This window comes from Acanthopagrus latus, chromosome 21 (assembly GCF_904848185.1).
Source record: "Acanthopagrus latus isolate v.2019 chromosome 21, fAcaLat1.1, whole genome shotgun sequence".
NCBI classification, from domain to species: domain Eukaryota; kingdom Metazoa; phylum Chordata; class Actinopteri; order Spariformes; family Sparidae; genus Acanthopagrus; species Acanthopagrus latus.
Window position 1 is genome coordinate 7706558 of NC_051059.1, and position 23385 is coordinate 7729942.

Below are 23385 nucleotides of genomic sequence, written 5' to 3' on the forward strand. Positions count from 1 at the left end.
TGCATTTGTTGTCCTTTACTTGTTTGTATCCATGCAGCATAGACCTCACCTTTGTATACATCCCAGAACCACAGCCTACTTTGACTCTCAGCACCACATATGTCATTACAGGGTAGAATAGAATATTAGCAAAATTGCACCAGAAATAACGCTTCATTAAATTTCCTTATGCAACTGAAAGCTCGAACTCATCTCACACAGTGCATTGTAAAAATAAGGTCCTGATCTTGACATTAATGCGCATATAAGCTTATTATGTATTCATTTGGTGTAGATGACTTCAACATGTTTTAACATGAGTCTTAATCTAAATCGTAATCTACTGGTTATCCGTTAATGCCAAAGCCGCCGCCGCTTTCCTGTACCATTTACAGTCAGTGCCTATGAGGAGGAATGGCTGATCAATGTACCTGGTGCTGCGTTAAATCAATTTTGTGTTGTGACATTTTGGTCTTCAGGAATGTGGACCAACACTGCTGTTACGTTCTCCAGCTCACTGGGTCCTGAGTAAGATTTTATGAAAACAGCTAATGAATCACTTCACTTCACCCTATTAGTTTAAGTGAGGCCAACCGAAATGCTACATCTCCAATGTGTACCAAATGTACCGTGCTTTTAATGGAGCCATCTGAGCTTTAACATGCATGAGAGAAACCTCAGTAAAGAGCGTCGTTACTGTGTCACCTTCAGCATTCTCAGAAAGACACTCACTCGGAGATGCGGTGTATTTGCTCATACTGATATAATATGCAGCACATAAGGAAGAGAGGGCGCTGTGTGTCTCGACAGGAATAAATGGTGGTTGGGTTTGACTATTAATAATTTACATGGTGTGTTTACAACTCCAAGACATTTTGAATGCATAGTAACATATATCCAGACCTCACATACCCGCCTGACCCACAGGGCATCGAGGTGAATTCACACGCCCTTGATAAAGTATTAAAGGTCCCATTTTGTAGAAATGGCCTGTACAAATAATTTTTTCAGGAGGGCTGAATGAATGAAACATAGGTTGTCAGTTTTATTCTCCTAAATTCCCTGTTAAGAGTATTTTTGTGCTTAGTAACAGACATTACTAATGAGCTTCTAACTAAATCCTTGTCAGAAGCTGGAACCAACCGTCAGTATTCTTACGCAGACAGTTTAACATGATTAATTCACAATGATAATGATGCTTTTATTGAAAATGTATACTTTCATATTGCATCTTTCTCTGTAGCTCTGTAAATGTAATATTATTAAAAATTCACTGCATACTATTTTTATCAATGTGACCTTTGCAGGGTTTCCAGTTGAATAGGTCTGTTATAGAAAGTGTGATTTCCATGTCTTTTTTTATTATCACACAGCAGCTCTAGGTTCTACATATGTATATTAGTCCGTATTCAGAAGCTGTGCCTTAAAGAGGTAAGGACTTCCATATGGTTCATCCATAAGGTTCTGCAGCAATAGACAGTTTGAGAAAAATGAAAATTGAAGCTTGTAAACATTATCTGTTCGACACCCAAAGTAAAAGTATGGACCTCAAAACAAGCTGGAATGGGTCCTTTAATACAGAATCACTTAGAGCAGCTTTTGTGATGTGCCCACCCTGTACAGTCCCTGCATTGTTCTACTGCTAACATTCAGCAGCTCTGGTGTTGAGAGGGAAGCCTTTCGCCACGGTCTGAGTAATCTGTTTCTAAAGTGGGTGGCTGCTGGACTCTCTGATTGGCCAGCAGGCATTTGGTGGGCCCACACTAAAGGATGTGGGCCTTCACAAAATCCATCAATAGCTGTCTGCGACTTTGTTCTTCCTGTCTGACTCCTGGCTGCTGTTTTGTGTGAGAGACGATTTCAAAACAAAAACAAAGTACGAAGCTCGAAAGGCGGAGAAACAGGAGGTGTACCCGTGCACGTGCAGAAGTGGGTGAACGTTGGCGCGAGTGTGTGTGGTGTTTGCATGTAGCTGTCGGGTTATGTTCAAAGGCAAACGGCAGCTGGGATTAAAATCTGACTGTCTCTTAATTACGCCGCTTCGTTGCTTGTGGCAGATTTTCTAGAACAAGAAATTTGACCTCGGGCAGTATTACAGTTATGCTAATTTACTTCTGCGGTGGGAAATGTAAAATCCTACTCTCACTGTCTTGTCACGCCAATTTGAATGTCTTAGTCCTCAGGACAGTGAGGGTCTCTCTGAAAATTTGGTCTACAGCTGGCATTGTGTTTGGCGTTATTGGAGTTAGGTCTTTGCAAGTATAAGAGCAAGAAGGAGAAGGATGGGGAGAAGAGAAAAGAGAGAGAGGCTCATTCTCTTCGCAGGGTAAAAGACTAATCTCCCATTTGCCATTACAGACGGACAGTATAATCCAATGTGGCACACATTACCATATACAGGAGTGACTATAGGCTCTCCTAATGCATTTGGCTGCCTTTGATTTAGAGTGGAAAGAGGCTTTTTAGCATTTGCTCTTAAATCCAGATCTATTGTGAGCTTAAGATGCATAATGGAAAAAGACTTGAAAGTTGTGGGAAGAGATATCAACCTCTCTGAAGACTTTCAAGAACCAGGAATGTAATGTTATATTTTGGGTTGCCCCTAAGTATTTTGATGGATTCATTTATAGCCTAACATCAGCTGTCTGGATGCAGACAAATCTCACATACCCATGACGGTTAGCTCTTGTTACGGCTCACTGGCCCAGTTTACATGTGTCTCACTTTGTTAAAAAGCTGCGTGTGATTTCTTCAGCCTATTACGTTTACAGTGCGTGCCTATGTTAAGGAGATAAAAATCTTGATTGCATCTGTCTTAGTCTACCCAGTATTATGACATCGATTTGTGTGTTTCCCTTACCTTAATTTAAGATCTAACCCCAACCACGATGGCAATGCAGTGGGAATTGGGATATAAGCCACAGTGCTCCCATTGCTGTGGGAATAAAAAGCCTTGTTTGCACCAAACAGTCTGGTTCAGTTCAGTTGGTTATACATTAGAGAGGTTGTTTTTCCGTTTCTATTATCAAAGGGTTGTGCATGGTCCAGAAAGAACCGTTCCATGCTGTTCTGTATTTTTGTAACCCTACTGTTGTGGTACCTAGCACCCCGATCCAAAACTAAAAGGTGGAGTTAAAACACTGCAGATAACTGATTGGTCAATAGAAATACCCACAATTGTCTTGTTGTCTGCACTGATGGAGTATTACGCCAACTCCAGTTTTTCCAGAAGTCTTGCGGTGCGGAATACACAATCCCTTGTGATTGCAGGGTTAGGGTTATCAGCCCCACATGTTAATCAGGTTGATCCCTCTCCTCTCTCCCTCTTGATGACAGAGAAATAAAAAGAATTGGAAGAAGTAGAGTTAAGCAGTGAAATTACAGCAAATTAGTTTTGCTTGCTAGCCAGTAACTATCCAGAAATTATCACAAACACAACGACACCAGAGTTTTCCTCATCTTCCCCCCCCCCGCCCCCCCAATACTGATTGTTTGGTGGTTGCACTGATTGCACTCAGGGATCTGATAAAACCTGCCAACTAATGATTGTATGTGTTGAAATTGCCGGAGGGCTTTTTTTCCTGTCAATATATAGGTGACAGGAAAAAGACTGATGATTTGTGTCACTATAGTTGCTATTATCACAGGGGGCAATTTTGTTAGTGGCTATTTTCCACAGATTGCTCCCGACTGAGTAACAGGATGCATTTATACCTTTCTAGTATCTGGCTAGAATCGGTCTTTATTTGCATCTCGGACTTTAGGAGGTTTACATTTTGGTTTTACCATCCGAGTGATCCGATTACAAGTGGACAGCTCTAAGCCTGTCGGTTCAGACCTGGCATTAAATGTGTCCTGAGTAACCTCACTTGATTTGTGATTGGATCTCGCCTCCATGCTTTATATGCAAATATACACCTACATCACTGGAACGAACGTATACAACGTATTTACCCAGAAGAATATCTTTTTGCATAATGCTGAATTAACAAGTAGGTCTAAATAGTTACAAATTTGTTGTATACAACATTTGACAATGTTTATAAAGTGTCTCCTAAGGCAACAAGTCTCAAAATGGAATGTTGAAAATTGAAAGTAATTCTGGGGAATTTCTCCACAGGGCACTGAAGGAGCTTTTATTAGGTTACTGTTTACTGGATTTGTAAAATTTGACATCCTTATGGTCAATGTGTTGTATTATTTAATAGATTGGGTGTCAGTGGTGAAATCAGTTGAAACCGTGTATTCAAACAGCGGTGGGGAGGTACAATGCACTTCAGATACAGAAGCAGATAGGGCACAATTTAGACATGAAAACAGACAGGCTGGAACAGTGACGCTTTTTATGATTAAGAAACTACTTTAAGTTGTTACTTTAAGTAGCGCAGAACTAGCTGAACGGAGTGGAGTCACAAATGTGTGTTGTTAACATTGGCAGGTCAAGACCTATGTGGTTCACAGTCAGAATCACAATCAGGAATACTTTACTGATCCCCAAGGGGAAGCAGGAGCACCTTCGCGTATGCACATTCGTATGTTGTATGGACTGCCATGAAATATGATAAGCAAACATTAGCATGTGAATATACCAAACAAAGATCGTGAACATGATGAACAGTACCTCGGCTGTGCTTACATAAGCATGTAAGCATGATCATTGTGAGCATATTAGCATACTGAGTTTATTCAGCTTAAGCGGCTGTGCCTAAGTACAGCCTCGAGAGGTGCTAGCATGGCTATAGACTCTTGGCCTTGTTTTGTATTCGTCAGTTATCTGCTTTAAACAAACATGACCCGGTTGAGTTTAAATGAGGTAAAACCTTCCCATCACAAACTCATCTTAAAATGACAGACCCACCAGCTCTTTCATTGTTGCAGACTTTATGGATTGTGTCAGTCAGGTCTCATTAGTGAGTGATAGCATTTGGTCCTGGAGCCATAATTACTTCTGATGGATGGATAATGATTGTTAAGAGGAATGTCTCCTGTGTGCAGCTGCATTGAAACTGAGGCAAGATTGTCCAAGTGAAGGGGGAAATCACTTTGGGATTTTCCTCATTCATTTCCATTCATCTGATGGCTCAGCAGTGCAGATGCTCATTTCTGAGTCATACTTGTTCTCAAGTTGCTGTAAAAGAGGGTTAAAGGCTGTTTTGTGTCTCCCCCCCCCCCGCCCCCCAGGTCTACAAGGTTGGATGAGAGCGAAAAGAAAGATTAATGTGTGTGAACATGTAAAAGTATAATTTGTGTGCGCTGTGTGCTGAGGGCGTAGGCACACTTCTGATGGTGCTTGTTAGCGCCAAACTTCTTGAAGATGTTTTGTAGTCAATCTCTGGGACTGTTTGCTACGTTTGCGCACTTAATTAATGAGAGATCTTGCACTGTGTTTTACTATAAACTCACAGCACTGATATTCTCCCTTGAGATCTTCTACAAGGCTTTGAAAGTCCGCTGCTTCTTATCTGTGAACCAGCATGTCACATTGTGAAGTTAGTTCTATCTTTTGTTGTGAAAGCCTTTATTCCAGATTTCTTTTTTAACTTCAAAACTAATACCAGACCTGCCAGCATGTAAGCATTTTTCGTACTCGGTACGCATTTTGACCCTTAAGTATGCTTGTACGTGTTGCTTCTCTCCAGGTATGCATTTTGTTGCATCCCGCAGTTCGCCGGTTTCAGTTTCTATGGAAGTTCAATCTATGAAGTTGATCCTGCTGCTGAGCCACAACCATCTGCGTGTAAGTTGAGTGAAAAGCTTTTGGCCAATCAGAGCGCTGCATTTTAACACCCTCGCCCACCTGCCCCTCCTACCAATAGCTCCATGCGTTCAGTTCATTTCAGTGCATCAAGCAAGCCAGGCTGGCTGGATAACTGATCCCTTTTCGTTGCTGATGGTTGAACTCATAACATTTCTTCAGGGTTGGCAGGTCTGTAATACTGAAAGGTATGGGCAGCGATAGCATGGATGTTAAAGATGTGGTCCTTAGAGACTGGAGATCTGAGGTCTGCTTTTTACTTTCCCTGCTTTTCACTTCTTGAATATCTGAGTATCTGCCTGAAGCAGGCTTCTTTACCCCCAGCTGGAGCCGCTCAGTAGCTGATGTATAAATGACGGCACTTTGGCCAACAGGTTTAGGGTGAGTTGAGCGATCTGAATGCAAAGCTTATGTGTGTGCAGTCAGGCTTCCCTGAGTCATTAAAGGTTAAAAAACGGAGAGTCTGATCAATACATCTCTGGGGAAAAGGTCTGGGTAGACCGCTGTGGCTGTGATGAGAAATACAAGACCTCAGGACTCAATAACACACAGCACAACACAAAGCAGACGGGTGAAACCTCTGCAGAATATGTAAGTTACATGCACCAGGATCTTGGGTTGAACTCAAGGCTGCAGACTGTTGTGTTTCAGGCCAGCAAGGAGAAGAAGGAGCATCTGGCTGCCATGTTGATTTGGAGCCATTTCCACTGAAGTGTGCTAGAGACTCCGGAGGGAAGAGCTGTAGTGGAGGTGTCAGCTGTTTGGCTGAGGGAACCGTCCTCAAATTGTGCGTCGGCCTGTTTCCTGGACCAGGGAGACTTTGTTACCTACAGCTATGGGGCAGGTGACAGACTACACCAACCAGCTTGTCTCCTCTCATGACACTATAGATGTGTGCTGTGTAATTATCATTATTTATTTGACAATGCATCATTATCTGCATATTTTGTGCCAATGATGCCGAAAAATTCCTTTTGCAAAGGATTGTGCTTTGGTATGTGAACTTGTCAAAGAATCTGGCCTCTATCAAAATGATGCTTTCAAAATGTCATCATACCACCAAGAGGGCCGTCCATCTGTCTAGTAGGATTAGTTTCCTGTTTGACTGCTCATTTTCTGATAAAAGTAGGATTTTGGGAATGCGTGCATTCCAGCTGCAGAAAAGTACACATCGTCTGACCCCTGCCATGGATTAAGAAACAGCAGTAGGGGCCGGTTCGGCAAACCGCCCGCTGTTGAGACCTTGCCTGCTTCCGCCACTGCCCACCATAATTAGATTCCTCTGCCAAAGTGCTATATTTCACTCCAAGCACAGGTTTCTCAATGAAACGCTCAGTAATTTGATATATTTTTTATACTTCATGCACTGCTGCAGACTGTGCCTGTGCTGTTGACTCCCTCCGCCATCACATCTTCCCCCGGTGCGGTTCCAGTAGTCTGTTTCTGAAGGCGGTTCTCTCGAAGCTATGTCTTCCATGTCTCAGTGATATGTGTCTGCTCGGCTCTGTTCTGACACCCCTGGGGTTTGATTGTGCTCCCCTGTGAATCATTAGCAGGCTGCTGCAATTCATGCAGGGAACACCCCAGAGAGAAGAACCTGTACCTCAATATATAACTGTGTAGCCACTTGTACAACAATTGTTTTAACTCCGCAACAAGACGTAAAATGCCTGGCTGAATCTAGGTTAGACTTTCCAGTAGAGATGGTAATTACCTAGGATTGGATGATATTACAGCAAGGTTGCATCACTGATGCCGCTTTCGAAATACCACGTGTAAGCTGAATCACCTACCTCACTCTGATCTTACTCTGTTCTTACATTCTGATCTCATATACGTACAGATGTGGTGTAAATAGGTAATGTGGGCACTTTTTCTACATAGATGAACCTGATGCCTCCTTGTTGATATGGAAAGCATTCTACACAGACATTTCATAATAGCAAAGAATTGACATTGAAGAGTTACAGCAGCTTATTGCATGGCACATGGAATTTGTCTTAGATGGTTGTATAGTAAAAATTATACACTGGCTCCAATAGTGGAAATAAACTTGTGTAAGTATTATTAGCTAATGTAGGTCAGGTCATTATTTAATTATATTCCTCTCATTCAGGCCTGTTCCTTTCATCCATCCTATCATGTTACAGAGCCTATCATGAGTCACAGCGACCTAGTGCCGAAAATGTCTTTAAGTGAACCAAACTCGTTATGGAGGTCGACATGGTTTGATCATTTGTTATTTGTTGCACTGTCATAATGAACTTCCAACTTCAGTCACGTCCATGTTAAAATCCCTCTGATTTCTGGTAGATTTGGTGACATCTCGGTTACCGGTGGTCACATCAGGCCTGTGTTGATGTTGCTCGTCCAACATCATAATTGATGTTGCTTCAGGAACATTATTTCTAATTACGAGAAAGTGATATTTTTTTTGGTCCCCTGAGATGCAAAGCTATTACAAAAACGTGACTGGTCAGCTGCAGTGATGGTCCTGGAGTGATATCAGACTGTGCAGTAACAGCAAGTACAACATGGATAAAATGTTTGCAACTTCATAATAAAAACCACCATGAGTTGCACCAGTTAAATGCTTTTAATGTGAGGCAGTGGCAGTAGTGAATGTGTTTATTGCATTAGCAGTAACTTAACACAGTTCTGATATGATGTGAGGAGACTGAACAGTAAACAGAAAATGGATTTTTAACTTGACTGTATAACCTGCTGCTTTTTACAAAAACAGTTTTCTTTTTTTTCATTACTAGCGTGATGCATTCAATATAAATTCACTAGACTTACCCTGGTAGACGATGCTGTCCATTGTAATGTTAAGGTACATTTAACACACCTGGGAACTGTAAATAGCATATGGAAAAATTGCTGCCGGTCATTTATTTCCTTTTCACCCTTGACCAAACTGAGTTTGAACAGTCTCCAGGCTTGTTTGATCAAAGTCCCCTGTAGCTTTGGCCTGGTCTTTAGTTTGTCTAAAGGAACAGTGTGTTGCAGTGAAGATGCCAGGCTGTAGAATGAAAATGTTGACATATGGCTTTAAATCAACCATATTTTGCTTCCCTTAAATGGCGAACACCGGAAAAAAGGCAAGTAGCAGAAGGTCAGACACATGGACGACGCGTCATGTGGTGAAAGGCAGAAACACCAATGTATGTGTTATCTCAGCAATATTTGTCCATTTGATTTCACTGCAATGTGCTGTGTGTGTGTGTGTGTGTGTGTGTGTGTGTGTGTGTGTGTGTGTGTGTACGTATCTGTGTGGGTTCATGTCCACCCCTGTGCTTTCTCCATATGAGCACGCAGAGCAAAAGGAAGTGGACCATCACATGAGCATGAATAAAAATGTAATCAAAGCATGAAAACAGTTTGATATAAAAAGACTTGTTCCGAATGTGGATATGACTCAGCGGCATCCTGACGCCTGTGTACAACCACCTGTACCTCTGTGTCAGATTGCTCTGTCGTACTTCAGGGCGAATCTGTTGGGGTTTAGCCGAGCTGAACCAAAGCGTCTTCAGTATAAATCACCCTCATGCTGCCTTGAAGGAACTAAGGAGCTCTGCTTGCTGAGCCTGCTCCTGTCTTCTCCTTGGTCAGGAAGTTGTTTGTGCCAATGTGACCTGACAGGGGAAAAGAAAATATGTCTTTTAGCAGGCTGAGAGCTATAATTAGCACAGTATGTGTCTTTGATCAGTACACAAGGTCAAAAGAAAAGCTGGGCAGTGAGCAGCAGCAAGTAGCTTCCCTTACATCTGGCATCCTAAATGTATTGCAATCTCAACCTGATAGGAGGTTTTGTGGGTTACATAAATACAGCCATACTGTCCATCTTTGTCATGATTGTTATTAGCTATCAGTAAGGCAAAACTTTGAATATGAATGAATATTCCAGTTCCACTGATTTGATTTAATTGACCTGTAGTGGAGTAAGGATATGAGTTGGTGTATCAGGGCCACTTTCAGTTCACATACTTCTTCACTAGTGACTCAAAAAGATCTGTCCAGCTCAATAGCTCAAGTCCTTTATTGATTTCCTGATTTTCTTCCTGATTTTTTTTCTTGCTACTTTCCTGTCATTCCAAATTCCTATTGATTCCCCTGCAGAAGTTTGGAAATACAATAGATTCCAAACAATAAAAAAATCACAGGAAGATACCTGCAGGAGGGGGGTGTCCACCCCACGGACCAATGCTTCTAATAGTAGTCATATATGCCTCTGGAATTAAACCAAACTTCCTTCTATTTGTCATTGCTTGACAAATGTGAAAAGTTTAATGATCGTCTATTTGTTTAATTGGATGAGAATATACTCTGTTGTGCTTGCACTATCTTTGTCCACTCAACCAACAAATGGGACATGTCTACAAGGCTATACTGATGTGTCTGGTGTGTTTGTTTAGTAAGACTTCTGTCAAAATCCAAGTTTTATTTTTTTCTTCCTTCTCTTTGTCGACTGCCTCCCACTACTCCTCAAATTTGATTTAAAATTTATGTTGTTGTTTTAGGATTCAGAGCTGCTTCCTAAAATATACTTGTTAGTTGTTAGTACACAATGAGTATGCCTTTGCATGTTTAGACTAGTAAAGGAGGTAAAATCAGACCAAATATCTCTAAAATAAGGCACACTGTCCAGCACATCAGCCTCAAGCCAAGTCAGTTTCATTTTCCTAACTGTGCATCACACCTCACCCTTGATTTCCACAAGGAAAAAAATCATCCAAAAAACAAGACATGGTCATAGTATTAAAAAACAGCAACCTTTTGAGCAAGTTTACCTGGGTTTCTCATTGGAGGCTAATCAATCTGATGTCATACCTTTAACCTTATCTTCAACATTTGATTTGCTCGATTTGCCCAAAAGGGCAAAAAGCTACAAGAGCAAGAGTGAGAGAGATTTAATCTGTAGATGCCACTTCTCTGTGGCTCTGTGTTGCAAGATCAATACTCTATCAGCCTGCAATGAGTTAGAGCTCAGCCCTGTTTTAGCTTTTTGTGTTTGCACTGGGTCGCTCAGCACACAGGCTGGACTGACGGGGCACAAGACAAAGTCTTTTCCTCTATTGACAGATAACCTAGAATCAACTGGAGGAGTTACTTACTCTAAGGACACTTTGTAAGTCACTTAGCTCCAACTGAAGGTTTAATATTAGAAAATGTCTGCCAGTGCATCTGGCAACTCAAATTAAACCTAATTTAATGCTATGATCAGACGCAAAAGCAATTTCAAGAACAGCGTGTCCCAGGTCTTGTTGATGCCTCGCTGCATTTTGTATGCTACCATGATATCCCATTAATTTTGGAAGGTTTAGTCATTTGCATGCTGTTTTAAGCCAACAGGATACATTATGTTTCCTGCTTCGACAACACTCCCCTACTTCCTTCTGAGCTAATGAGGCCATTTGTCTTCTGATGCCCAGGAGAATGTGCTTATCACTGCATTACCTATTAAGTTTCTCATGGCCTTCAAATGAAAAGAGCTGCCATTAATATCCTTCAGAAATGGACTTAAAGGGTTTAGGGAGCGAGTGTCAGATGACTGAAGTCTGGCGCTCTGCTCACTGAGTCACTGAATGATTGATTGAGCTCAGTTCTTGACAGGTTGCATTAAGAGTGACATCCAACAGCCTAAAACCCACATGTGTATATATTCACACTAAGGTTTCCTAACTTTGAGGTTTTGAATTTTATACCTGCTTTTGACTCTAAAAAAAACGTTTTTCTCTCACATGGTGAAAGTGAGGCTATAGTTAGGGGCAGTGCTAATTCAGCTGAAATGATAACATTAGCATGCTAATATGCTCATAGTGAAAATGGTATCATGCTACGGTTTGCAGGTATAATGTAAACCATGTTCACCATTACAGTTTAGCATATACGTATGCTAACATTTGCTAGTTACCACCAACCAAATTTTCCTCATGGACAGTGGTCAGTTTGAGGATGGCTAATGGGCTCGGCTGTTCAGATTCAGCTTAGTTATGTAATGGAAGGAGTCATTTTCATAGGCCGGCGTCCTCTGTGCGGTGATAGGAGATATCCAAGAGGGGGGCGTTCATCCCCAACGTCAGTACAAAGCTGGCTTTGCCTCGACACTGACCCTCGTAAAAGGATCAGTCCCAACCATACAGGACCCAGCAACTGCACCTGAGCCACAGGTAAGTGTCGCTGCGGTTTGATAGTATTTACAGTTGCCTACAAATATGATGAAGTCAGCTGGAAATTGGCTAACTAGTTAGCTCGTCTTCCGTACACTATACAATAGCGTTTAAAGTGAGTTTGATGTTAATAATATTACGATGGAGCTTGGTTGTCACAGTAAAAAGTCTGGAAACGTGCTGACTGGAGACAGAGATGATGCGAACAGTGTCCAAGAGTTTAGAGACTGTGTTGGAGACAAACACAGCATTCGCTAGCTGTTAGTCATTAGCTACATGGTTCTGATAACTGTAACTACACATACGAACAAACTAACATTATTCAGACACTCTAACCATTCTGAAACGTTCTGCTGCAACCACAGAGTCTGTATTTCTTCAGGAGCCTCTCCTTCTGGGTCAGATTCTGGGTCAAACTGGTATGGGTGAACGACAGCATCTCTGCAAGCCATAGTGACACACACACACACACACACATATACATACATACATACATACATACATATATATATATATATATATATATATGTATATATATGTATGTATATATATATATATATATATATATATATATATACATATATATATATATATATATATATATATATATATTTATATATATGTTTGTATATATATATATATATATATATATATATATACACACACATCCACCATAACATTAGCACATGCTACTACTAGTTTAAGAGGCACTTCCTAATAGGGGCGTGTAGCAGGCAAGGCTCTCCAAGTAAGTGTTGAAAGACAAAGCACATTATCATTTAAAGGTGCAGGCACAGAAACAGCCTGCTCTCAGTAGAGCTCACTTGAGCGACTTTTAGACAGCTGAAATACAGGACCACAGATGGGTTTGGGGCAATACATATTGAATACAGTGTTACTGGACCTCTGACAGCTGTGTGAAATTGATGAAAAACAGTATAATATGGGATTTTTGAAAATGTTAAGCCCTGGTTAGCAGCTCCTCAAGGCAGATTCGTTACAATTTTCACACAACTCTGTGCTGTTGAGGAAAGTCATACATCAGTGGTGAGCAAATACTGGTGTCCCAATATCTGATAATCATAAATCTCAACATCAACCCAATGGGATGGGAAACCCATACTGTATATAGGTCTACCATACACATCCACATGAATTGTGTTTAAGAAAGATGAAAAGGATTAGAAGCGGTGAAAGCGGTGACAACATGGGCCCCAGAGGAGAAGGCTCCAGGTGGGGTTGTCGGAGCGTGGAGCTCCTTCCCGCAGTACCTCCTCCAGGAGACATAACATGGCTGGGTGAGCTCCCCTGTGCTGGGCCCTCAGTCTGTCTGTGTCACATCCCATTTGTAATGCTCACGATAGGTGATTCACACAACAATGGATTGCTTTTGTATTTTTTTGTTTTTTTCTTGGATTTTTCACAGATGTGCTGGAGCTGGGAAAGCCTTTCTTTCATAGTCGAACAGGGAGCAACCGTTTTTGAGTGTTTGTGAGTGTGCATGTGAGAGTGAGTGGGTTTACATGCATGCAGAGCAAGTCACAGGGATTAATGATCAGTAAGTGCTATCCCTGCCATCTACAGTAATATTGCCTGTTTTTACTCAGTATCACACTTTCCATTAGGATTCCATAAAGCATTATTACTGTGTGTGTCAGTCTCCATCTCTGCTGCTATTACTCACTTCGGTTATTTCTTCTCTTTCTATCTGTCGGATCGCCTTCTTCTCATTCTCCCATCACTTTCCCTTTCAGCCCACCCTCGCACTCGCTGCCCCCCTACGAGCCTAACATTTTAAAACCTTCTAATTAAACCAGAAAGTCATTCCAAGCAGATGGCACGAGCTGGCCTAGGTAATTATTGCCAAGTGAACCATGGCCCCTGTAGACCTTCACTGAAATGAGTAGCAAGCTCAGTTGGATAGGGTAAAAAGCTCACACTCCCAGAGAGAAAGTGCCTAACGTGGGCACATCTAACCTGCACAGGCTACGATCCGGATCCAGATTTTCAAGGTCTTTGTCCTGCAGTCAAATCAAGTCTTAAGCACCAGCGCCTACTGCTTCGCCTTCATTTCTCAATTCTGCCCTCAGCCCTCTTTTTGTTCTTCTCATGGGAGTCAGATTAATTATTTCAATAAGAATTTTCTGAATCTTCCAGGATTTGTTGGATGTTATGAATCTAATTATTCTGTTTCCTTTAAACTTGATACTATGCCTCAGGGTCTCTCAGTGTGCGTCTCTCACTGTCTTCCGCCGCCACACCTACCTACATGAGTGATAAACAGGATTTGAAAGTATTTATATGGTATGCGAATGTGTTAGTCTGTGTTGCAGGAAATACCAGTTTTTGTTTTTTTTTTCATAATGTGAGCACAGCACTAATGAGTTTATACACTTGAGGGAAGTGTTGGTTAAAAGGATGTCACAGTCCTCCTTTGCCCAATAATCATCCGTCTTCACCTTTAACAAAGGCCCATGTTCCTGCTCTCTAATGAGGACGTAAGTGGCACTTAAGATGCACTCAGGAAAGCCTATGTGCTTTATGTGATCTGAGAAAAATAACAAACAAAAATGTGTCGGGCGGCAAACTCCGACACTTGGGGTTTAGAGAAGAGAGACGTGAAGGAACAGCGGAAGGAGAGGGATTGTTAGTTTAATGGGGTCTCATAGAACTTCTGAGGATGATCGATAATTGACATTTTTGAAGTGAAATCACAACACATTTACTGCTGAAACACATGTCCTTATCACAGCGACACTATTACAAATTTCATAATTTACTTGTGGTTGCATCAACAAGGCAAGATGAGCCGTTATTGCTTTGACTTTGCTACGCTGACACTGGAGATAATTGAGAATGGGGCAATTAAACAAGATTTAGAATTAGAGACAAGCAGTTTCTAATCTGAGTGCTTCTCATGGCGAGCTAACTGGTACTATATCTGAACTGCATTAACAAGACGTATAGTCACATCATAGATAACATGACCCATACTGTAAATGTGATAATTAGATTTCTGAGGGATTTTATGTGTGTTGAAAGATAGCCAAAGATGAGACATAGTTGTGAGACTTGAATAGTGGTCTATATGTCCCCCTCACTTTTCAGAGTTTACAATTACTCATATCTCTCCAAACAGCCCTGTTCTGTCCAGCTGCCATAACTGATATGAGACCCATGAAATCTGTGTTGATTAAAATAATACTACCCTTTATCTGGGTAGTACAGGTAAGACTTTACTAGCTGAATCAGTCAAAATGAGGCAGTAATGGACAGTGGATGTGATAAAAGAATTGTTTTTATAGAGCGTTTAGCACCAACTAAACAGAGTATTACCTGTTTGAGTGTGAAGTCACTCCTTTATTTTAATGGATTAGTTTTAATACTGATTTTTCCACTTTTGTGGCACCATCCCTTCTTAAATAACCACTTAAAAGTTTGCTTTTCCAAATTTCCATATTTTTGAAAGAAATGCACAAATTTGATGACTTAAATAACAAGACATTGATCAGAAATACAGTCTAGCCATTATTGTGACAAATAACATTTTTTCAGCACCCTGATGATTTTTTTTTTTTTTTGCTACTCCAAGTTTGGCAAATTGAAAGGTTAACTGATCACAAAAAACTGTTGTGGGGATTAAAGAAGCAATACAATTGGCCATCCATTGCATCAGCATGGAGCATCAGCATTTGTGCATTTGATTATTGCCAGGGAAAAAGGACTTTTGAAACTTGTTAATCCAGTTCTGAAAAATGAAGACTATTCCATGCAAGAAACTCTCTGCAGGATCTCTGACAACCGTGTGTACCAATCCCTTCAAAGAATAGCGCAGACTGGCTCTAACCAGAATAGAAAGAGAAGTGAGCAAGAGGGCAAGTGCTTGCCAGTCTCTAGTTTGTGAAACTGACGTCTCACAGCTCCTTAACTGGCAGCTCCATTAAGTGGTACGTCTAAAATACCAGTCTCAACGTCAACAGTGAAGAGGTGACTTCAGGATCCTGGCCCTCTAGTCAGAGCAGAAAAGAAAAAGCTATATCTGAGACTGGCCAATGAAAGGAAAAAGATCAAGATGGCTAAAGAACACAGACCCCAAACTTTAGAGCAGAAGTATATGCCACATGCTTACTAAATTGACTGAAATGACTGAATGAAAATATTGTTGCTTGAAATGACATCAGATCCAGTGCAAACTAATGATGAAAGTGAAGAGAGTAACAACAGCTTTTTTCTTCAGAAAGGAGATAATAATGTGTATGTGTGAAGTAGTTTATCATTGAAAATTCAACAGTTATTAATCGATTGCTTTTGTTGTAGTTATATTTGCTTTTAAACAAGGTAATGTTAAGGTTAACAAAAGTCTCTGGAAACCTTCTGTCTTGCTCAAAAGATTTGACAAAAGTCATTAAATTGATATTTACAAGCTTTACAAGATTCACAGTGGCAGACATGAGTCTGTCATAGGAGAACGCAGCATGAAAGCACACTTGTGCCCTTGTTTAGTCCAAGTAAGGGCTGGTTCATACGGAAATCAAAAATGTCTGACGTATTTTTCTAAATGGCCTCGCTTAAAACAGAGTAAATTTTCAGGCAGTCTCTTTTAGTAGACATATATAGCATTGCATTCTGTTGTTCACATTAAAAGTGACAGAAGTAGTCGTGTAAAGGTTGAAAAAAGAGAGCTCCCATCCCCGCATTGCTGACCAAGTGTGAAGAGGGTATGAACGATGCATTTTGGAAAGCAACAGAAATTGTTGCGCATATAATGAGTTTCTGTCACTGGAAATGTTCTCTAGACAAGAAAGACACTTGCCTTCCTTGCACCGCCATCGTGACTCCCTCCAAATTGTTTCAACAATGCTACAATGGCAGCGATTGGTGAGGAACGAAAGTGAAAGGTGACATTTCTGATTAAAGTTGAAACAAACGTTTATAGTGCAAAACATTTTGACTGAAGTTGAATTATAACTCCTCCACTATGTTCAAACACTTGAGCTGACAGTTGCACCTTCCTGCCTTTCGATACTAGGGTCAAGAAAGAGCAGGCATTAGAGAAGTGAGTAAGATTAGTGTGAGAGCAGCGAAGAAAAATCACTGCCTGCTCTCTTTCCTTACAGCCCCTCAGCTAAGCTTAAGCTCCCTGCACATCTCTAAATGCTCTATCTAATTTGACGCATCAGAGCCAAGATGGGGGCCAGCTTAGGAACAGTTGCAACCATGTAGCAACACCAGAGAGCTCAGCTGAGGGCCTTTTAGCCAGTGATTTATTGGACTGTACTGCAGGTCCTCTAGGAGAAGCAGGCTGAGGAAATTGAATGGCTCTGACCTCTGTCTGCTTCTGGCTCTCTGGCCGAGCTTACAACCTCTTTGCTACAGGTGTTTTTTTTATTTTTTTGTGTACATGTTTCTCTTTGAACACAGCGGGTTAGCGAGACTTGGGAAGCAACTTTGATGAGCTTTGTAATGCTGAAAGTTTCCATCACTTTCTTCTTACTGCTTAGACAGGCCTTTGCCTGACATGTTTTTGATTTCCAATTCACAGCACGCTTGACATGTTTATCAGCCCGTGGCCTTGCTGGCTCGTAGCTTTCTGAGGTAAACAGGTTTCGGAGGTAAAAGGTTTAACCTTCCCCGAGCTGGCAGTGCTCAGCAATCAGCATCCGTTTCAGTGCTCTGAGATGGGAAACCTGAAGGAGAGATTAGACTTTTGGAGAGCGGCAGATGGAGGGAGGGGGAGACAGCACAATGAATGAGTGTCGAGAAAATAGGGAAAGTGGAGATAATTAGTGAGGGATATCAGGAGAGAGAGAGCACCGGAGAGAGCTGCGGAAGAATAATGTGAGATGATGAGCCTTTGATGAGAGGGATGATTGTTCAGATACGGATAATGTGACCGGTTTCGTGACAGAGATTAAGCCCTACTACAGGATGACCATGCTCTTACCCTGTCGTACTGTACAGTCCTCACGCTTCCTGTTCTGTCTCTCTGTCTCTCTCTTTCTCTGAGCAGCCAGGAAGACATGTGCCCCAGCAGAGTTCGCCTGCCTAAACGGCCAATGTGTCCCGGGACGTTGGCGATGCGATGGGGAGCCGGAGTGCCCCGATGGCTCTGATGAGGCAGAGGAGACCTGCAGTAAGTGAACGCATATAGCTCCTCCTATCAAGGACGTCTTTTGAAGATGCTTCCAATTTTGTTTCAAGTTATCAGATTTTTTTTTTCCCCTGAAGGTTTGATTAAGTTTGTGTTATGAATATAGCACTCTCCAAAGTGTCTGCTAAAGCAGTGCAGTGCAAATCAGGGCAAGAGACACAAGTGATCAGACAATCAGCCAGAATGTCAATTAGAGGACTATTTAGCCACACTGTTATAGCTGCAATCAAATGTATGATAGCAGTGTTTTCCATACATATATTTTACTGTTGCTGTCCCCTCAGGTAAATTCTTGTCCACCGAGCATATCTGGCCATCCATTTTAGAATTTCACATTTTCTTTTTTTCTATGTCTGTTTGAGAGAACGACACCGTCCGCGATACATTAACTGGTGGAGAATCTCCCTTTGCTGTCCCATCTGTTGTCAATCCCACATGCTCTGCCGACAGCTAGACAGACAGTCTGTGGTATTACATCCCTCCTGCTAACGCACTGATGGTGGTGCAACCTCTCCTGTTGAATGCAGGCCTACTTATGTCGTTGTTTTATACAAACATGTAAGTGCACCTGGTTGATGCAGTGTCGTTCCGTTCCCGTCAGTTTTGATTGGCAACATAATTAACAACAAGCTTCCTCCACAACAGAATCGCAGGTGAAAAAATCCTTAATGAAGACTTTATGAAGAACTCACTGCTGATGGAGAAAAAACAGTGTTGCTGGCAGAGAGAAAACAGAAAAGAACAGAGAAACATAAAGATGAGGCAGGCCAGTCTGTGTGCATTAAGCAAGACTAATGTAATGTAACTGTATTTGTTCTGCAGATGTTGTAAGACGACATGTTTGCCTGGTACAGACCCCAACAAATTAGATTATTTTAATAGTTTTCTTTTCCATGAATCACTAATCATGATTCATTTCACAATCCAAAAACTTTCAATATACCATAGGCTATACAATATCTGAACCAGCGGACATGTAGCCCACATGACACTGCGAGTTGTTCAATGATTACTGGAATGCAAAAGAGGAAAACCAGGATTTGGCAAAAAATAACTTTTTGAGACTTTGAACTTTGCTTTTTTTCTCGTGAAATACTGCATACTCGCATCTCTTAAAGCCTCTTAGAAGTGTTAAAATGAAGCAGCCCAGTAAGTGAAGCATGCAGCCTGAAGCAAAGGGATTACATATAGATGTTAAGATGTCACAAGAGACGAAGATCTAAACCACTTATTTCGAGGTTAAACCAAATGTGAGTGGGCCCCTGATGTCAGTCATAATCCATCTTAGACCAGAAAAATCAGGAAGTTGCTGGCAATGGCAGATGTTTATATTAAACTGTACTGTACCATTCCCCTTCATCTTTTCCTGTCAAATATGTGTTGCTAAAACCTTTCTGATTGTCAGCCAGCTTGTGCCTCTTGGCCTTTAGACTGATCTTGTCCATGAACTCAGTACTATTATTGATTAAAACCATGCACTAAAAACACACAAATACAACAATAAGAACCAGGTTGTATGAAACTGGAATCACAGAATTTTAGAGCGGCGCAGTGGGATCTACTGTTACAGTTGGTTTTTTACACTAGGGAGAAAAAAAAGGCCATGGCTGGCTAAATGTGTTGACATTTTACATGTTCATCCGGATACGCTTTCGTGCATTTATCTCAGACGTTTAAGACAGGATTTAATTTGACTCCCAGAACCTGCATTCAGGTTGCTAATTTTCCTTGTCATCTGGGCTCCGGCGGCCATTCAGCCGCCTCGCATGCCTCCACTCGCCCACGCACTCCAATACTCAACGTTGTCTGATGGCGAGAGCATGGAAAGGCCTCAATTACCTCTCTGCCAAGCTGTTAGAGCTGAAGATATCTGGCTGGCTCACTTTTAGCTTGTGCCAGTCTAGCGCACCCACACACAGGCCCTGATGGGGGTTAGGTGAGCTGACGTTTCGGCAGCCAAGCAGGGGCTCAGGCGTGGGAGGCCTGAATCAGTGATTAATTGTTTTCTTTCTTTTTCAAATGCTAATTTCTTTTTTTTTTCCCTGTGGCTACTTGCTTCTCTCTTGGGGTTACAAATATCAGAGGAAGCTGAAAGCACTACTGTGATAAATAATGAAAGTATTCAGTCACTCACTGTAGTACCAGAAATGTGTTACACTGAAAAGGCATCTCAGTGCCTTCATCGGACAAAGGTTATCCTCAAATTTAATACATTTCTAGTAATATCTGAAACAACACTGACACTATTGTGTGTGTTAGTGTGGAAACATCTGCACAAATAAGGATCCAAAAGTACACAAGTGTGGTGCTGTTGCACTACATTATTGTCATGTCTCAATTGAAAAAAAAAAGAAAAAAAAATACAAATCTTGCTTTGTGATTGCCATAGGAGTCCCGGCTTTGGTTGGAATAGTTTGCATTTCAATTTCACAGAAAAAACTACAACTTGATGATGAATTTACATTAATTGAGATATTTTTGCTGGGATCTGTGCCAAAAAATGTATCAAAAAGGCAGCTCTTGAGATTTCGAATTGTGCTTCTTCTAGGATGTTGGACAATGTTTTGACTAATTGTTAAATCTTACCTTCAGCCAAGCCAGTTAACCAAACACATTGACAACTAGAATGGCACTCATTAGTGTACATACCACCACCAAGACCCAATGATCCTCTTTGATTAAATTAAGGCTTATTTAATGTCAAACTTGATAGCCCTGTATCACTCTAAATTGTAGACTATGTAGAACTATTCTGGATTTCATATTGTATATGAAATCTAAACACTTAATTTCTATCCTTGCTGAAGATGCTGCAGGTTAGTTGAGTTGATTGAAAATTAGTTTTTGGAGCTTTTTGCCATTATTATTGATAAAATAAAGAGAGGGAAATGGGAAGGGAGGCTAAAACATGCAGCAAATGTCACAGTTTTAGTGTGCGAGGTAAAGTGCAGAGATGCCCATTGAGTGAAGTAAAGGTGCAAAATGTAAAAGTTTTAGATGAAAATCTTCAAAAATTAAGCTGCAATTTGACATCATGATATCTGTTTAGGTGTTGCAGAGATAGCTACCAAAGTTGGCATGCTAACCAGCTATCCCAGGGCCATCCCGGTCCAAAGGTACTCTGCTAGTGATGTAAACACTAACACTTCCCTGCCCAGCTTCCAATTCCAGCTGCTAGCTGCATGGCTAACTGAGCATTCAGCTACAGTTAGCTATTTTCTGGTGATAAGATGCCCCTATTTGCTTTGAGTATGAACAAATGATGTATATTATGGATAAAGGTTTAAAAAGCTTCTTTTGTGCATTTGGATGTCAGTTCTCACACATTGCTGCTGTTTGGTATGAAGTACATACTCAGATACCATCCTCAGCCACTCCAAAAGCTAATCAAGTGGTACTTCAGTTATACTCGGGCCACGACTAAGGCCATGAGAATAGGAAAAAAAACTTGAATTTGAGTGTAACTACCAGTATCACAGTCAAATGGTGATCAGCCATCACACAGTACCAGAATACACAAACCAAATAAGAATATTTCACTAACTTATAGCTGTGGGATTTCCAGAGAATGCTTTCAAGTGATATCTTGTGTGAGTATTGAGGGTTTAGATGAGACAGCAGAGGACGGTGAGTGATGACGCTGATATTGTGTAACCAGTTCGAAACAGATATTTTGACTCTAACCACCGTTATCACACTTTGATCTCGAAAAAACCCTTTTTTAAAGTAATTGTGGGAAGGAATTAAAATGCGGCAAGCAGAGCGGCAAATGAATCAAGCAAAAGCCGAGTGAATCTTTCAGAGGATATTCATTTTAGTTTTGTTCCGTTTTATTGGCTGTGGATGTGTGGGTTCGGCCGGATGAATTATGTAGCAGCCGTGCAAAGCTTCTAATGTCACCCCCAGAAAAGTTGAGTGCAAGGAGGGAGACATAAAGGGACCTTCTGAAGGATAACAAGTTTATATTGGAAATCCAATTAAAGATAAATGAAGGAGGGATTCATCTCTTGGCTGTGGAAGAAAGAGACAGAGATCTGGGCTGAGAAGAAAGCCATGTATGTTGGGATCCTGCTTGCATTCATATGTTGTTGTTTTGTGGAGTCTTTGTGAAAACCAACAGAGAGTGTTTTTGTGATGGTTTTTATTTCTCTGCACAAAAAATAATCAGTATAGATTCTACTAGTTGTCAGTAATGTTGCTGATGTATTGAGATCAAGTCTGTACACAGAGCAGAAGGATTACTAATGAGATCCAATACGTATGAGCTGTCTCTCTGTTTTGAGTGGATGCCACTGTGCCATTATCACACTAAGGAGAAAAGAGAAGCAAACAAAAGCCTCAAGGACGTACACTGTGCAGAAAGGCATGCTGCATCTTAGGCAACAGCGGCCAAGCCTACGTTTGAATAGCTCTCTTATCCACCATCTCATTAACCTCATTTCACTGGTAAATTACCTGTCTTTGTGAGCCGCTTGGTAAGAATACAAAGCTATAATGACAACTGTGTGTCTGTCAGTGGAAATCTCTTGATGTGGTGTATTTTTCTGCACAAAACCAAAAAATAAAGCAACCTCTCCCATGAAAATGTGGTATATTGTGCCACTTCAATTCCACGCATCACTTCACTTTAAAGTCAAAAGCTTCCAAGCTTCACATTTATCAATTAAACTTTGCCGGAGTGAGGCTTGTTTGGCTGTCTTAACAGAATTTCACACTGACTGCATCCAATCCGTACCGCGATAGAGATATGAAAATTGCCGTTATGCAAATAGCAGAGATCGGTGAGCGTTTTACACGAGCTAATTACATATAGAACAGTGTACACCTTGATGCATCATGCTCCAGTTACGCCACGGCCTGATAAGCCGGGCTGCACTCTCGCATGCAGAAAACTCTCATCTTGTTGTTCATTCAGTTTGCCCCTGAACTCTCCTGTACTCTCTGTCTATTTCAGTTTCACATGTGCGCAAACATACAGTACACGCTCGCATTCGCGCACGCACTTTTGGACTCGATCCTGCAGACATCTGTGCCACAATCATTCTGGCTCACTGAGTGGATTCCCAATTACACGCTGGAGTAGCGTTACACTGCCGTATTAAGAATTCAAATTCGGGCCACACTGAGGGAGTTACTCTCGTGCGCTGAAAAATGAATGACTCTTTGGAGAAGCACATGAAGTGCCAGGGCTCATAGTTTTTGTATTAGATTAATGTGTAATCAAGGAGGAAGTGGGCCACAGCAGCCAGCTGTGCAGCAGCTCCTCTGCTCCCCCGGCCACAGCGGTGACAGTTTTAGTTGCCCGAGTCACTTTTAGGGATTTTAAGGGT

General features: G+C 41.3%; 1 protein-coding gene across 4 annotated transcripts in view; it reads left to right on the top strand.

Moving 5' to 3' along the window:
- The window catches only part of LOC119011621 (low-density lipoprotein receptor-related protein 8-like), an 87276-nt gene that overhangs the window by 14377 nt on the left and 49514 nt on the right, over positions 1-23385 (top strand). For all 4 annotated transcript variants that reach the window (XM_037084912.1, XM_037084909.1, XM_037084911.1 and 1 more), the window contains exon 3: positions 17915-18037. In XM_037084912.1, coding sequence (XP_036940807.1) covers positions 17915-18037 — 123 coding nt within the window. The remainder of the gene's footprint in view (positions 1-17914; positions 18038-23385) is intronic.